This window comes from Xiphophorus hellerii, chromosome 13 (genome assembly GCF_003331165.1).
Source record: "Xiphophorus hellerii strain 12219 chromosome 13, Xiphophorus_hellerii-4.1, whole genome shotgun sequence".
Taxonomy (NCBI): Eukaryota; Metazoa; Chordata; class Actinopteri; order Cyprinodontiformes; family Poeciliidae; genus Xiphophorus; species Xiphophorus hellerii.
In genome coordinates, this window is record NC_045684.1 from 29598944 (window position 1) to 29617368 (window position 18425).

At 37.8% G+C, this 18425-nt stretch overlaps 1 protein-coding gene across 1 annotated transcript in view; it reads right to left on the bottom strand.

Moving 5' to 3' along the window:
• Positions 1–18110, bottom strand: part of khdrbs3 (KH domain containing, RNA binding, signal transduction associated 3) — a 74352-nt gene extending 56242 nt beyond the window's left edge. The window contains exons 1-4 of the mRNA XM_032581507.1: positions 18096–18110; positions 17435–17551; positions 8238–8384; positions 5401–5540 (exon numbers count right to left, since the gene is read on the bottom strand). Of these exons, the coding sequence (XP_032437398.1) occupies positions 5401–5540; positions 8238–8384; positions 17435–17551; positions 18096–18110 (419 nt within the window). The remainder of the gene's footprint in view (positions 1–5400; positions 5541–8237; positions 8385–17434; positions 17552–18095) is intronic.
• Between the last annotated feature and the right edge of the window lie 315 nt (positions 18111–18425).

An 18425-nucleotide genomic window follows, 5' to 3' on the forward strand; every position in this document is an offset into this window, starting at 1 on the left:
ACCATGAGGGTCGTCCTCCAGGATCCCTTGTGCTCTTCCTCTCCAAGCTCCGCTCCACCACCAGTTTCGGTCCCGGGGGGGAAGACTATCCCGAGCTCGCCGAGCAGACCGCCTGCTCACGGCGATCCTCGGCTCACGGTCTTCTGCCGGGTCCGAGCGCCAAAGAAATTGTACCATTAAATCTTTTTAACTGCTATTTTCTTCTCCTTGTGAGTCTCTCCAGATTGAAATATCAGAGGTGGACTAGGCAAATCACCACGTACTCACTCCAGTGACGTGCGGTGAGGTACAAAGCTGATGAGGCACTGACACAATCATAATCAGATATACAAATGTAGACCACCTGCATGTTATTGTTTACATAAGGAAATTTCGCGCCTGCGGACAACGTTGGAGGGCAAAAAGACAATTCTTTTATATGCTATCCTTAGCCGCGCTGCCGCCGTAGAATAATTCCGTTAACTCAATGAAAACATGGAAATTTAGGCATTATTAATTTCGTTAATAATGCAAAGGGAAAAACCATGCAGCTCAAAACCACGTCTTTCTTGCTCTCTGCATTGGCCAGGCTACACACAAACTCGTTACTATAGCAACTGACAAGCAGAACATTCAGTCTGTTGCAGTAGTATGGTTTTAGGCTTAATGTTTATTTTGCGATTATTGATAAGTGATTGCTGTGGAGAGAACTATAAATAGGAGAAAACTATAAATATATCACTGCACTTGACTTTACTGTATGGCTAGCTCCATGTTACTGTCTCTTACTCTGCAGTTGTGGGGTCACAATGTCTGGGATCATGAGCGCCCCCTGCCATGAGGCAAGAGAACTGCCTGCCTCACCTGGAATCTGTTCGCTGCCGTTTCTGATCGCTCCTCAGCACACGAAACGCGTTACACACACATTTGGTGACAAAACACTGTACATTATATTATATAAGCTAAATTATGGAAAATCAGTTCATATATTAAATGTTTTTTAACCATTTTATTGGCGACATACAGAAAGAAGGAACATGCTCTCATAGAATGACAGTCAGTGCAGTTAGCCAGAGGTTTCTCAATCCCAGGTGATCCCATATTTTTCCATTATGACAGGTGAGGCTCTGCCACTTTGCTCTACACCTAGCGTTTCAAGAGTCAGGCGCGTCTGGTTTGCATTCAAAGTCTACGTGGAGGCGCGTCAGATGTGTCAAAAACGCTCTAGATGTTGTTTTGTCAGATGCGTTGGACGCTCTTGACGTGTCAAACGCTCCAAACGGTTCAAATCGCGCCGCAACACGCCCTCAACGCACCTCCACATAGACTTTGAATGTAAACCAGAGGCTCAAAACATGTTTGATGTGAACGCACCATTTCTGGAAATTATTAATCAATGTACAGGGAGGAAATTAAACAGTTAGAAAACTGGCATGGAGTCATCAACATGGTCCTCTCTCAGTGTGGAAAAAACACATTAGATGAGCATTACACTCTGGATGCTAAGAGCAGATGTCCTTTAGCACAAAGTACTTGTGTGTAAGAGAGAGAGTGGACAGGCTTAAGTTCCTCAAACAGCAGATGTCTGATAACTGCACCTGGTCAGGGAACACCACTTTCTGAGAAATTGAAATTCCCTTCCAAACTCCACACAAGATTTACAGATCTATTGTTAAGAATGTGTTTATGTAATAATGCCAACTTTAATATGGCAGAGAAAAGGGGCCCTGCTGAGCATGATGAGGGGAAATGAAAGGGTCATTGCAGTGAGCTACCCCACAGTCCAGGAGCATCACTCTGAATATCACATCCAACCCAGGAACTTTCTTAACTACAACTATAAAGCCTAACATCATAACATTAGGAGCAGATCCACCAGCATGCTTTAAAACTTTCTGCCTCAAGCTGTTGAAATGCCAAAATGTATCCCTTTATATTATTGTATGTATTCAATATGTTTAATTAGCATTGTCTATTTGTCCATTGAAATGTATATGTAGGCTACGATTTTTTTAAACGACTGTCACCATTTCTACAAGCAAATGGCTATCCATTAATTTGAAATATAAGGAATCTTTATTTACTTGAGGAAAACATTTTAATTGTTTTACTTTAATACAACTGCCATATTTTAAAGTTTATGCACACATATTGGATATGAGCAGAGACCAAGTTCAATTATTTGATCATTTTTTGTCATTAATGTGATTTGCATGAAAGTCAATGCAACAGCCTTATGAAATAGTTTGATAATAAAAGTATTTGTAGGCTAGTTCTGCTGTAAGCTCATTAATAAATGCCTCTTCTCTTATTTTTCTTTAGTGTAGCAACTGAAAGTAGATCATCAGCAGCAGATATCTTAGATGTAGCGTGTTCAACAGCTGACCACAGCAGGGACCCAAAATTAATAATCTCAGGGTCCCGTACAGCTTGTTAAGGAAATTTGCTTTCACTCTCACTTTTATGTAAAACCATATGTTCAGGGTTTGTTCAGAACAGAACTCATTGCCTGAATTTATTAAATAATAAATTTAATGAAGTGGCACCAATGCGAAAGCGTCACAGTCCAGTTTTAAATGTTTGCAGCAGAGTTTTTGTTTTGATGCGTGCCAATCATCTGTGCCACCTACATCCTCTTTGTGAATCCTGCTGAAATCTGCACCCAGTCAGCACAGTCTAAAACAACACTGCTCATCTTTCTGCCTTTCAGAGAAAGCTGTTTGATGTCATTCATTATTGTGATATATGTGAAACTGCTTCCGACATTGCTCTAAACAGACAACCAGTGTTGTATAAAGTACTGAAATCTCAGAGTCAAGTAAAAGTACAAGTACCTCTCCAAAATACGACTTTGGTAAAAGTCGAAGTCACTGACTGAAATGTTACTTGAGTAAAAGTCTTAAAGTATCTGAAACTTCTTGTACTTAAGTATGGAAATTACTGTAAAAATGGATGTACTCAAGTAATGTAATGAAAAGTACAAGTAAAAAGTAAAACAAGGCAAGTTTGAATGACATTTCTTATATTTTGGTAAACTTGTCAAATAAACTTAAAATAATGTACCCAACCAAGTGCAGGCAAAATGAAACCTGCTAATAAATTGTTCCAGTTTTAAAGAGTAGCACATGTTAATGGTTTGTGGTTTTGAACTTGCATGCCTTTCCTATATTCGTTAAATTTAGTCTAAATTGCTATCGCTATGGCTTCTGTCCCCCATTGAACTAGGGTGACCAGACGTCCTCTTTTTCCCGGACATGTCCTACTTTTCAGACCTAAAAAGATGTCCGGGGGGAATTTAAAAATTGTCCGGGATTTTGGTCAACTGCCTCAAACACATTACATAGCTTACAGTGCATTATAGGGCACGGCGCTGCGTGTCACGTAATCCCTGAGCCGCGTCAGTGCGGGCAGCACCCTTCTCTGTTCGTCCCTCCCTCCCACCCGCTGTAAGGATTTCTGATTTCCCCAACAATGGGAGAAGCGAAACAGGTGTATCCTATTGGAGGTGATGAACAAGCCCAGGCTACGGACTTTGTTCGGTAGCCTACTTGCTAATCAGTAGGTGGGGTCAAAACACTTGCGTTTCTCTCTCGCGCTTTTTTGTAACGAGTAACTAAACCACACATTGAAAATGTATCGGAGTAAAAGTACGCAATTAAGTTCGGAAATATAGTGAAGTAAAAGTGAAAGTCATCAAAAATTTTCATACTCGAGGAAAGTATGAAGTACTCCAAAATATACTTAAGTAAAGTAGTGAAGTATTTTTACTTCGTTACTATACAACACTGCAGACAACCCTTTGTCTCAATGTTTTTTTAGCCGGTTTTTTCAATTAAAGACACTTCTTTCTCAATTTAGACTGGCATTATTGATGGCTTGGTATAGGGATCATGGAGTCATTTTTAAAATATCCATTATGAACTTGCAGAGATCAAATTATTTCATATTCACAGAAACACAGCAAGTCAAATGTCAGAAAAACAGAAACGTAGATGGACAGAATAATTATTTTACACAAGAATTTTGAGCGTATTTTCACGATGGGACTCCACATGATGCATATGAATTTGTGAAACAAAGACTAAATGTGTTGTCTGTCAGACTGATGAATATTGATATGTTCAGACATGAATTGTAGCACAAAAACAGTTTATGGGAATCACAGACTCACAACCCAACACTGTCTATATGAGAGCATAAACATTCCTCATTCTCTTGTAATTTATAATATATACATGTATATATGTCCAGCTGGACATTGTTGCCAATATTGGAAACATCATGAAAAAGGAACATGAGAGAATGGAGAAATACTAAGGGCTCTACTGACAAATTGGCATCTTCTAAAGAAAATTGATTGGATTGTAGTGGATTTCATTTGTGCAGTAAAGGTAGTTCTATTCCACTGCATTTTCAAACTTGACTTGAAAATATATACGTAAATATATATATATATATATATATATATATATATATATATATATATATATATATATATGCTGTAAGTATTAGGACCGCAGTTAACATATAAACTTTTACTGTCTCTTATTCAAGAAACGTTTCCCCCTCCAAACACACAAGTAAATGTGCCTTTGTAGAAATAAACAAAATCAGATGTAATTGGGGAAAAAAAATCTGTGAGTAAAATTTTGGAAATTTTATGCAAGGGAAGGCTGGATGACAGCCGTACCTTTGCTTTTATTACTGCCCTAGGTAAAAGAAATATAACCAAACAATTGCAACAATTCCAGAAATTTAGTGCAGCTAGAACTTAAGTATGGGAGTGAGGATACAGAAATGTGCTTAAATCCAGGATTTATACATTTCTGTAAAAAAAATTCATAATCTTGATTATTTCTAAGTCTGGCACTTATTTTACATCCAAATAAAACAGAAAAACATTTGTACAACATTGCCTTTTAGTGCCCAGCAAATGTATTTACACTTCCAATGACGTAAGTTTAGTGGGATTTCTTGTGGCACAACAATGCAAGTAACACATAAGTACAAAGTGGGAGGAAAATATTTTGTATTTTTTCACAACATTTAGTAAATAATCAAAAAAGTGTGGCATCCATTAATACTCCACTTTCCGATTCACCTTTTAATGGCTTTCCTGCTTCTGTCCTCAGGAAGTGAAAAATTATTCAATCAAATGATTTAATATATGTTCAGATTTACAGCATAATAGATTCATACACAACTTATGAAAGAATATATGTACAGATCATTTCAGATACTTTATATTGTGTTTACATTTTTGTGAAGAACAAAGGATGTAACTGTGGTTCTATTATCCATTCGCATAAAGCTCAGCACATCAACTTGTGTTTCCCAGTAGCTCCTTAATTGTAAATAAAACACATTTCCCAGCAGAAGCCAGGAGAACATGCATCCAGATGCACATTTGGAACAGGTTACCTTGGAGGCCCTGGAACAGGTGTCCCCCTGCCACGGGCTGCCGACTTGCCCCTGACCGATGGCACCTTGGCATCCTCAGAGCCGCCGTTCAGGTATGTGAGCTCCTGCAGCTGGGCTTGTCTGATCTCATCATTGTAGTCCTGCACACACAAGAGAGCCACACATAATCACGCACACACACAGTGACGGCAACAGACTCGCTTTCAATTACACTGTATTAAATTACGTCCTTTATCTCCAGGGCTACAGCTCTGGGAATATCTAATTAATGTACTTTACAGTACTGCCGTGACTGCTGTTCCTGAAGCAGCAAAACATTCAGATCTCCTGCTGATAAAACCTTAGGACCCCATTTAGCTTCATCTTTTCACACTGTTGTTTTGCCCCTCTAAACTAGAACACATTAATTATCATTAAAAGAGGTCTTTAATCACAAAATACAGTTGTCATTTTTCAATAGATGGGTTTTTTGGGGGGACAGAGACAAGTAGCAACAGAGGACAGGTCGTCGGTGGGGTCTGCAGGATAATAAATGAAGGTATGCCAATTATTATAGCTCTGAGCATGAGAGACATCATCAATAATAAATAGAGGAAGAGTAAATAAGTTCCATTCTGAGGTGGCTGACAAAGAGAGGTTGTCCCAGGAAAAGAGGTTCCCTCCTGCTCTCCGAGTCTTACATCTGCACTCTACTGTCAATCTTTCCTGATGACAATTCTCTGTCTTCATGGCAATCCTCAAGTGACACAGCATGTTTATTAGCTCCCTATGCTAACTTGGCTAATTTACTAAGTGAATGCCTAATGATCATCAATCAATAAGCTGATCTTGAAACCATAAAATTAGGAATGTGACAATACATCCAGCCTATGGAAAGTTCGCTTAGGTCATATCTTCATGTTCTCATGCCTGTCTGAATCAATGTTTTTAAAAGTATAAATAAATAAAAATTTTGATTGCAGGTTTGAAATTTCAAACTGTGCAGTTAAGGTGATCAAACCTTAACTGCACACAGTTTGCGTGTTTCGGATTTGAATTTGATGTAATTATATGCAGGTAAGATTACTTAGCATTCATTTGGCATAGGTAGCAAGTTCCAAAGATGATAAAATATTTTGCAGTGCGTGTGTGTACGTATGTTGTGTATTTAGGACATTTTCTGATAAATTTACACACCTTCTAAATATGAATATGTCTTATCGGGGACAAAGTACTCTTTCAATGCGGTCCCCATTTTTGAGTTGAGTATAAGAGCTCAGTTAAGTTTAAGATTAGGTTAGAGTTAGCAATAAACTGATACTGATACCCCAATGACTTGGGGTAAAGGAACTTGTAGGGATAGGCATAAATTAAGCAACTTAAATGAAAGGAAATCAATGCAGTCTCCTAGTGTATGTGTGTGTGTGTCCCTAACTTTACAGTATTTGTTGCAGAATTGCTCTACCCAAAAGTGGGGGAATGTAATATTCATCCATTTTGCTGCAGAATTAACTTCTTAACAACCACGCAAGCAGCAATTAGGACAGGCCATGACAACAATAACGAGGCAAAAATGACAAAAGATAGACTGGAATAAAGGGCAAAGGCAACCAGGTAACAAATAATGATTAATGAACAAAACAAAAATATTATAAAACTTGATTTCATAAATGTGTTAATACATCAGGAAAATAACTTTGCACTGTGAGAATTGACACACCAGTCTCTGTGGTTCCAAGTCAGTGTGCCCCATCATCTTTTTATACGCCAATTTACTACTCACTACCATCTTGTCCTTTTCTACAGCCATGTTGAACCATTTTGTATCCATGTACTAATTCTTCTTTGTAGGTCAAGGGTTTTTATGAATTACGGAATTAATTTATCATAGAAAGGACAAAAATCACTTAACTGAATGTATTATGGCCTATTTGTATTCATTTGCCTTTGATCCATATTTGGGTCAGTTGACTGTGACGAAAAACATCGTTATGGCCCAGAACCAAACCAAAATAGCTCTTTCGTTCAGGGATACTTATTGCAGCTATGAAAACCTATTTTGTTACAGAAGAACATGAATAAATAATATTACATAACTATAAAACCAATAGTAGCAACAGCTGTGAAATGCCCCACGGTGTTCACTTGGTACTGGAAGAAGTTAGGTATGAATAAACCAAAATGGCAAAGGAACAAAATGACCATCACTCGGCGTTAGTGCTCTGCCAGCGTTTACAAGCCATTAATATTCAATCGTTTTTTTCCTTCCATGTAACCAAAATGCAGATACACCAATTAAAAGTGGTGGACAGAGAATTGTAATCTAGCCAGAACAGAGGATGATTTTAGTCAACATAACAATTCAGCTGAAGAACTACTTCCTGTTTTACTTTAAACAAGAGGCTCAAACATAGACACATTGTATAGGGACAAAGGATTTACTAGGGAATCATAATAACAGCTTAACCTTATTTGAAAAGACAAAGTCACTTGCTGACAGCTACTAGACAGCTCTTCATGAGGCAGATTTCACCTCAACAAGAGATATGATGACACATAATATCATAAAATCTTGTACTGTGAGATTTTGTTACACCCAAACTTAAAAGTCACTATGAAAACATCAGGACTGGCATTTTGTCCCCATTTTTATGAGAGGTCCCTGTTATGCACTCTCAGGGGTTGGTCCCCATCATGAATAAAAACAATAACATATACACACAAGGACTAACTGAAAGAAATCATTCAAATCAATCAACTGCAAATTAGTTAATTGGAAGAAGTTAGGTATAAGATTGTTGAGAAGAGGAAAAATTAAAACAGAAGTGTGTGTTTTAGATATAGTGACGAGAACATACTGGAATGAGAAACTTCTTGATCTCTTCTAGAGCGTGGCCCATCCTGGCATAGGCCTCAGCTGGCGGGGCGAATACCTCGATGAGGACATGTAAGTCTTCGTTCAGATGGTGATATTTGGCCTCGCCGCTCTGCCGTAGCTCTTCTTCCTGATGGAACGTGACATTATTTAGTGTAAAAAGTAATGTTAAAAAAGGATTTAATGGAGCAAATTCTTGGACTTACAAACAGTATGTAAAAAGTGCCACACGGAAATATTTAATAATAAAAAAGGATCTACGGTCAGTTTTCTCTAATGAGGCTTGATGTGTTGCAGTTACATGAGCGACAGCAAAAATACTGATGTGTGTTGTGGCAAACTTCTGCAAACAGGCAGACCTTAACAGCTTTTCAATTGCATCTGTCATGTTTAACTGATTGCTTGTCGTCGTCACAAAGCCTCCTCACCTCACAACGGATCGTGGTGAGGAGGTAAAGTACATGCTTGCATACCCTTCACCAAGATATCTACTCTGTTTGCCGCATTTCAGTCCATCTGTCTTTGAAATCGCTCGAACTTCATTAAAATAAATTAAGTCGCTCTGTGAGAAAAGGAATGCACTGATTTAAATATACTAGGCTACAATATTGATTCTCACCCCCCAAAAATCAGTGTCTTAAGAGGGTAGTCATTAAAAAAAAATCCTTAACGTGGAAAAGAAAGAGCTGTCGCTTCTTTGTTTTGTTTCCTGAGACAGTTTGAACGAATGCGGTCTCACAGGAGTTTGGCTGAAAACAGTCAAAAGTAGCTTATTGAGCCCTAAATTAAAGTTAGACAGGGTTACATTATTTACAGTGACTTCCAGATGTAATCTCGGGTCTTTTATAGATTTCATCATATAACTACTACAAATACTGCATGTTTTAGAATTTTGTATGGTAGATAACAACCATTAGTGTATAATTATAAAGTGATAGAAAATCCTTAAATAGTTTTCAACATTAGATAGAAATCTGGCTATATTTGTTTATTTACAGTGTGACATGCAACGTGTGACAAGTGTTCATCCCCCAGGAACGCTGCTCAAAGTTTATGGACTGAGTTAAATGTAGACAACTCTAAACATACGGAAGCTGAAAATAAAGTCTCTGGCAAAAGATTTGATGAAGATAAAATCTGATTGAGCTTTGGAAAATATCATGAACAAAAATGTAATTCTCAAACTATGACTCATATCCAAAAAGCCTTGTATCTGTGTCTGCAGTAAAAGGTGGCTCTACAAAGTATTCACTCAATACAAGTGCAAAACACACTTATTTGTGCCGCCTTTAGAAACCTTTCATTTTCCTTCTATTTTAAAATAATCCACTGCTTTGTGTTGCTCTATTACAATAAAACCCCAATAAGCAAAATGTTTGATTTCTTGTGGCAACATGATAAAATGTCACTGCAAAAACTTAAAATCTTACCAAGTATTTTTAGACTGGTTTCTAGTGCAAACATCTTAGTACACTTTAAATAAGACAAAACTAATTTACAAGTAGCATTTGAGCAAAATAAAGGAGCTTGTTTTAAGTAAATAATTCTGTAATATTAATGAAAAAACACCACAGGCAAATCATTTCACCTAAGTCTTATAAGTGAAATGATCTGCAGTGGAACTAGTACTTTTTAAGATCAATATTAAGGAAATATTCACTTAAAACAAGCTCTTATATATTGCTGAAAAGTTACTTGTTAATTAGTCTTGTCTCATTTCAGGTGTATTAACATATTTGCACTAGAAACCAGACCAAAAATACTTAGTAAGATTTTGTGTTTTTACAGTGTTAAACTTCAAACGGTACTCCCTCAAGGTACTGCAGAATTTATTTGTGTTTTATTATAAGGCAATATATATGTAATTTAAAAAATAAGTAAAATTAAGTAAATAAGTCATTTTGTGTGGCTAAAAAAAAAACACAAATAAATCCAGACTTGATCCTTTGAGATGAATTTAGGCTGCAACACGGTGGGTCTCCACAGGTCACTCATGCTCACCAGATGCAGTCCTTTGTTATGTTGTTGATGGTGAGAAATAGGACAGCAAAAAGCCCTACATTACACAAATGAAACAGGTTTGCTGTCCCAGTTTTTCAATTTTAACAAAAACAGGGAACGAATCTTCTCTGGGGTCTTTCCGGTGGCAGCAAAGACCCCTTCCCCCTCCCTCCCATCCACCAGCATTCTAACCCGTATCTCTGATGTCACCTAATTATAAATAACCTTCTTTTCAGAGAGCCAGTGGTATGTTAATGATATGTTAATTCCCCCCATAAATCAGTGCTTTTACGAATGCAGGGCTCCTCTGCGCTGTAGCCGTGCATGTCGGTGTGGAATGGGGAGTGTGAGCGCGGTGCTGGAAAGAGACAACTGCTCAGAAATCTGTCTCCTCTCTTCCCTTTTATGTTTTTTTATGTAATCTGTGCTGCATTTGCATGAACAAATATAGGAAAAGCAATCTTTATCAAGTTCTTTCAACTAGAAAATATACATATGAGGACAATTGAGGAATTTAACGGCTTTTTATTTCACCCAATGCTTCGTTGATATTGTCTGAATGTGTGGATCAGTGATCAGCAAAGTGGAATAATGGGGATGAAACAAAATGTGCCAATATTATTTACATGTTATTCTGTAAGAAGATTTCATACATGCTGAGGACTCTCTCGGTTCTGATAAGAGTGATCCATCATCTAGTGTCCAGAGCTAAGCAGCCTATGGGAAGGGATTACAGCTGTCTATTTTTCTTATCTACTGGCAGCATCTTCCTTCTGCTTACTTTTTTTCCTGTAAATCTGCTTATGAAAAGCTGTTCACCCTGGAAACGGGGCACTAGAGCGCTCTGGATGCACTGCAGAGCTCCTGTAGCCAGAGCTTTGAGGAAATGAATCATGTTACGCTTTAAGGATTTAACTGGAATTTAATGATGGATATTTTTATTACCATATCCGTGATAGACGATGGTTCTACTGCAGACCTACTGTACTGAGCCACGTTATTCAAGATCAAGTGCATAGAATACATACAATTTCTTTTCTGTTTTTTTTTTTTTTTGGTCCTGGTAAAGTTTGCCAAGTCAAATCAAGTTCAAGTTGAAATCAGTTCAAAATACTTTAAGTCATAAACACATAACACAAAAACCAATTATGAAACAATAAATCAGTGAACATTACATTTTGTCAAATCCTATCATCAAAATCATCAAGCAGCTACACATCAAATATATTGATAAATGCTCCAGTTATGAATAAATGATAACTCTAAGCAGGTGGGTTTTCAGCCTTGATATGAAGGAACTCAGTGTTTCAGCGGTTTTTCTGAAAGTTTGTTCCAGATTTGTGGTGCATAGAAGCTGAATGCTCCTTCTCCATGTTTGGTTCTGGGGATGCTGAGCAGAACCAGAACCAGTAGATCTGAGTGGTCTGGAAGGTTGGTACAACATCAGTGGTTCTTTATCTTGGTGCTAAGGCATTAATTGGATGTCCTTGCAACCTGTCTGTTTACTAGTGAAGATAGACCAGCCACAGGTGATATGCAGCTTGCAAAGCTTCATGTCGTTGACATGGCAAACAAATAGGATATTGTGCTCTGGTCAGGTAAGACTAAAATCAAATTCAACCGTCAGGTTAAACACAAAGTGTGGCAGAAAATTAACACACCACAGCACAGTATAAGCCCCGTTCTGACCACTTCTGGAACGCTTTTATCAGGAAACTGGGAAGAAGTTATTGACTCTACACACATCCCGAGCTCCACTGAAATGTGTTTGATGAAAACATTTAAAGCAGAGTAATTGCAAGTCAAATTGAAGACTTTTTAAGACCTTTTCGGTCTTAAATTGAATAAAATTTAAGACCAAAAAACTGTAAATACAGGGGATCGTTGGGGACCATAATCAAGCATAGTAAAAGCTGTGACGTTTCTCGCCTTCTTATTGCATGTGCCTTAACACCTATAGTGCCAAGCATAAAGGTTTTTTCCACCTAGCCTGGAATGAGTTGGCATCAAACACAGTCCAGGTCAAAATCCAGACTCTATGGCAAGACATAAAACCTGCTTTTCCTAGGACTTCCAATTAAGCACTGTGTTGAACCAGTCTTTTATGTAATTACAGTAAAAAAAGAACATTTATTATAACTGTAACATGACAAAAATGAAAATAATACCAAAAAAATAAACTGTGAGGAGATTTAAAAGTCTTCAAAACCAGATCAATCAAAACTGCCCTCATCAGATCTTTTCATAGGCTCCAGTTTGAAGTGTGCAGCTGTGCCACCATGTTGTCAGACTTTCTTTGAAAACTTTAAAGTGCTCTTTTTCATCTGCATTCTTTTTGTTAGAGTGATTTCAGCTATAACTGATCCAACAAGAGCGTAGAGCCACATGGGTTTGTTACAAAAAGTCTCCACACACATTTCTGGTTTGTACAATTAGCCGCAGGTCAGAGGGGAATATATGTGAAAGAACAAAGCATTAAAACATGCATTTGTTTCGTTGCACTGGACCTAAAAGTTGGACTGAAAATACAGATGTGACATTACCTCCAGTAATTCACCCTGCCCAATACCTAGTTCACCTTTTCTTAAATCTATCGAATAGAAATGCAGATGAGAAACTTTGACAGGCGTGAAGAAGTAATTTTGCACCGATGGCAAAAGAAATAACAGACAAATGACGGATATGTTCAGCTGCAATCATTTATATGACGACTGATTGTCTTTCTCAATCACAACAGACCTGGTAGCAGCTTTAAAGTCTACAAATTTAATTCAGCTTCAATTGTAGCGTAAAATCACATCAAACCTAAGCAAAGTAACTCAGAGCTTCAAATCCGACATTTAATTTACTAGGAAAAGAAAAAAAAAACATCAACTTATAAGATGCTGCCTGCGCCATTTATATTTGACTCCAGTGATTTGTGATCACATCAAAGAAAAGTTAACCAAACATGCAGATTTAGATGGAAAAATTTAATCTGAGTTGAAAATACATAATTACAATAAACAAATCATGTGAATTTTTAATTTAACAAATTCATTCAAATTATGCCAGACCTAAAACGTTAAAATGGTTTCCACATTTTTCTTATTAAAAGACAGACATCCAATTTCCTTTGTTTGAAAAAAAAAAAAAGTGTTTATTTTCAGCAATTAAAATGGGATTTGGGTCAGCACCTTTCATTGAAAAGGCTAAATTAAGCCAAGTTCAATAAATAAATTAAAAGTTTATCAAGGTCTGTTTCTGAGTAAAGCTCACTGCACTGCAAATAAAAAATCTTACCAAGTATTTTGTCTAGTTTCTAGTGCAAATATCTTTAAGTAAGACGAAAACAAACCTACAGGTCACTTTCCAGCAAGATGTAAGAGTTTGTTTAAGTCAGTGATTCCTTAATACTGATGAAAAAGTAAGTGTTTCGCTTGCAGATAATTTCACTAAAAAGTTTTTTTTACCCATGTTAGAAGTGAAATAGTCTGCAAGTGGAACTAGATTTTTTATCAATATTCAAGAGTTACTGACTCAAAACAAGCTCCTATACCTGACAGAAAAGTTACTTGTAAGTTTGTTATTGTCTTATTTACAGTGTAATGAGATATTTGCACAAGAAACTAGGCAAAAATACTTGGTAAGATTTTATGTTTTTGTGGTGTGAATAGGTAAAAAAAAATATTTACAATGAACTTAAAAAGAGATACAAAGGTGTGTAAATGTTTGTTGCACCTACTACGACCAAGTTTCCGGTGATAATTTTGCCTTTAAATAAAATAAAGTTTCCATTTGCATCAAATACTGGTGCTGGGGGATTTGTTTCATTCATTCTCAAATTGCAGTCAGGGCCACAAAAATCCAGCCTCACTCTAGTCACCCCTGATGTAGTGGATGATGCGAGTGTGAGTCTTTTAACTTGCTTGGACCAGTAATGAGTTCCCATTACAAGTCTGAAGGCTAACACACCCAGGGCTTAGACGTGTCACGGTGACATGATGTCATACAACAATGAGATATCTGTTCAGTGTTCGTAATAGTATAGTTAATAGCTTGTCTGAAATCAAGTTAAGTTACTAAGAATTTCTACGGTACAGGTTAAATATGTTCATCATGTCATTCCTTTAAAGTCATTTTAAAATCCTCAGCTTGTTGTGTTAATGTCTGAAAAGTAGAACTGACAACAGTCTAAAAAACTACTACTACATGTGGTATGTGTTTATTCAAGATTTCTGCTAAAGAAAAAACAAAGAAACTGTCTTCCTGTTGCATATGACTCTAACCTGGAGAATCCCATGAGTTGTCAAATAATAAACTAATTCAGTTTTTATTTGACACCATACGGCGCACAGCACGACTCCCTCTGATTTCTGGGACACTTCTACCAAACGCAGGAGGTAATTCTCCAAAAGAAACACCTTGCAAATTAAACCAGACACAGGACTTGCTGAAAATGAAACAAAGAAATTAAGTTGTTTTATCTTTCCGGGAGAAATTAAAGAGGGAGCACAGCTCCCGAGGAAGGGGAAACGGACGAGTTAATCATGTTTCTAACAAGAGAGCCGTTATATCACCCTGCTCTGGAAGTGGCAGGACTATTGAGCCGCCATAACGCGGCGGGGAGACCGCATCTACGAGCCGTTAGACCTCGGCGTGCCACCGCACCAACAAGGTCTCTCAGCGGTAAATATTTGCGCAATTATATCGAGCAATTGTCTCTGGCATGTAAGAGCTCAAAAGGGAATGTGCAGAACAATACAGTGCTGTGCCTTTAAGGAGTCAGACTGCAATTATATTTCCTCCTAATGGGATTCACAGGGTGAAAACTGTCATTTAGCTCTTTTCAACCAGTCAATAACAACCCAGAAAAGTGGTAGACTCTAAGAATTCATAATTAAAGTATTTAAGTCAGGAGAAGCTCACAAAGCAACAGTCTTGCTTAGGTTTTCTGCACTTTCAGACGGCCTTGCATCTAAAAAAGCCTTTGAGTGCTTCCTTTGCTCTGCAGTGGCCCAGTTTCCTAACCTCAGCTGGAAGTGGTATGAGCTGAAAACTACAAGGGCACACGCTGCGACGCTGCAAAACAGACGGCGTGTAAACCAGCCGAACATAAAGCAGAGGCATCACTCAGCTTCCCCCCACCCAAAAAAACGGCGACTGCACAGAGGGAGGGTGGCTGACGACGGCCGTAAATCTTGCAGAAGCAAAGCTCGAAAAAGAAGGGCCCATGTACCATCGTCACACATCTCATCTGCTATCAGACTATTGATAGGCATAATCAGAATGAATGCGCTGTATGATGGCAAATCACTCCTGACAGAACGTCGGGTATTGAGGGGAGACGCCGACAAGCAAAGGGAAGTCGATTTATTCCCAGTTAGATCGTTTGAAGAGCAATCAATTTTGCAGCTAAAGATCCGCTGTTGGCGCCGTTTGTATCTTTCCTTCATGTGCCGACATGATGGCAGATGATGGAAGTCACTCAGCTGGTTTGGGTTTGAAATTTCAGGCTAATATCTATCGTCTCGGTGCTAAAGAAGATCTTCCCCAGTCTGAATTCACATAAAAACAACAACAACAAAAAAACATCAGTCAAGGTAATGTGTTGTTTTTGTGTATCCGAGCTGACTGCGTGCGCTTTGCTCTGTGATGGAGCGCTTGGCTTTGAAGGATCTCGAGTGCGTTTGGTGATCCCCGGGATCCTTCTCATTTCCATAAACTTTTGAAATGTTGTTTTTAAGCTGGAACAGTTTTTTGGCAAAACTCTTAACATGCAGCCGATGGATCCTGAGAGCCGTCAATCAAGCAAAATCTGAGGCGCCGAGGTGACCGGCGACGTGGAGATGAGAGGAGGACGCGTTGAGAACAGCTCCTTTCAAGTTACGGAGGGAAAATGAAAGACAACCCAGACTTGAGAGATAAGGAAGATTAAGGGGGAAGTTTATTAAAGTTTTCGTAGTATCTAATTTGAACTTAATTAGGCTCATTTTCACTATGCTCTGTGTCAGAATTTAAAAGATACTGACCTAAAATTTACTTGAGACCAATTTCTCATTAAGAATTGCAAATTAAGAAAATATTAAAGTTGACTTGTAACAGTTGCTACGAGTTGATTGGTTGACATTTTAGCTGTTGTTGCTGTAAGTTTACTCTACATACCCAGAATCAGAACCAAACACACAGAAGCAGCATTCAGCTTCTAAGTACCACAAATCTGGAACAAACTTCCAGAAAACTGTAAGACAGCTGAAACACTGAGTTGCTTTAAATCAAGGCTAAAACTCTTCGATTAGTAGAAAGTGGAAAATTTGTCAACATATTTAATGTGTATTTGCTTGATGATTTTGATGATGACATTTGACAAAGTGTAATGTTATTTGCTTGTTTAATAATTGGTAACATCTTTTTATGATGTAAAGCACTTGCTGCTGAAATTTAATATAGAAATAAACCGGACTTGACTTCATTTAAAAAAAATTTACCGACTAAGTAAGTTAGAGAGAGTTCTTTTGATAAGCTCAATATTTTTGAGAGAGAGTCTGGAGAAACAGACTTGAATTTGATGTTTTATTTCTGAACTAATTATATTTTCCAATTCAGCAGTTCAGATGTGAATACTTGGTAATTGCTTTGCTGCTGTCAAACCGTTTCTTATCTTGTATATTTCAGTTTATTAGACATTTTTGTAGAACATCACGCCCTGTTGATGTGCTCCACTTTGTGAAGTCCGTGTGCAGTGGGATAAAGAGTATTTAAGGTATATTTTGAACATATTTAAAGTTTGGAGTTGGATATTATTGAGAAACATCAGTATTGGCTCTCTCTTTACAGAAATGTCATACCTAACCTTAAATTATGCTATGATTGTTCATACGGTTTATGAGCAGTCGTCTTTTCCCAAAGAGCATTTCTTTACAGAGAAAAGGACAAAATCTAACCTTTTAGAATTCATAACTTGATGTTTTACTGTATAATTTCAAGGGTGAAGACAAGCATGATATACCCAAAAAAAGCTGTGCTGGAAAGCTTATATCTTACTGGAAAGGAGAAAAAAAGACCTCTTGAGGGAAAGCAAGTTAACAGCATAAAGTCATCTCACCTTCAAACCTTGGTAAAAGTGGGTAACAGAGCACGAAATGAAATGTACAGGTGAAAGAGTCAAAGCAAAAATGAAATACCACACTTCAGGGTTACCTTCTCTTTGTCTCTCATGGATCCTTTTCCGAGAATCGACATCTTTGTGAGGGTGTCCTCTTGTAGTCTCTTTAACGAGTTCCCGCGTGGCCCAAGGAGCTTGCCGACAAAGTTAAACTGCAACAGAGAGAGAGAGAAAGAGAGGAAGAAAGAAAGAAGGAGGGGAGAAAAAGAAAGAAGTGAGAACTGGGATCAGAGTCTGTGTGTCTGAGATAAAAACAAAGCAAAGATTTGTCTTCTGTCTGTCAAATGTGGCTAAAGATTTTTTAAAAAGACTGATCCTAATGAAAACTTTTCATCTGCTTGTCCTGTTTTGCGTGTTCCGAACATGACAAATGGACTACTTATGACTTTCTACGTTTGTTCACTAAAGCTCTAGGAGATTAAAAACTAATTCGATGACTCCTGAAGATCATTGATTGCATTAGGTTTTCAAAAAGGACTTTCCAAGACTGTGAAAAGACACTGTGAGGAAAACTGAAACATTTTCAGCTCGTTATATTCCCAGCAGTGTTTCTCACTTACAAAGAAGTCTGGCTGCTACCTGGGAAGCAGAAACCAGGACAAAAAAAAAAGGAAAGCGTTTGGAAACGGCTCATCAAGGAGTGTGGGGACATTGTTCCGAGAGATAAAGTACGTTAAAAACACACTGAATATGAACCTGACTGGAGACCATGTTACCTGTGTTTCCTTGTTTTTTTCTCCATTTTGTTTTGGGGCCTGGGAATTATGGGGATCCAAGACAAATCTCCCCACGGAGAAAATAACTTGCACTGCAGCAGCATAATTAAGTACAGGCACCAAGTCACCTGTTTTGGTCTAACCCACTTTAATACATCGACTCAAACTAGTTTTAAAAACCTAATCATTTTAAAACGTCTCTACAGGATCTATAATTTATGCCAGCGGCACTTTGCAACACAAGCAATAACAATCTGTGTAAGAACCGTCTTTTGTTGTAGAAGACGTAGCATGTGTAGTCCAATCACTT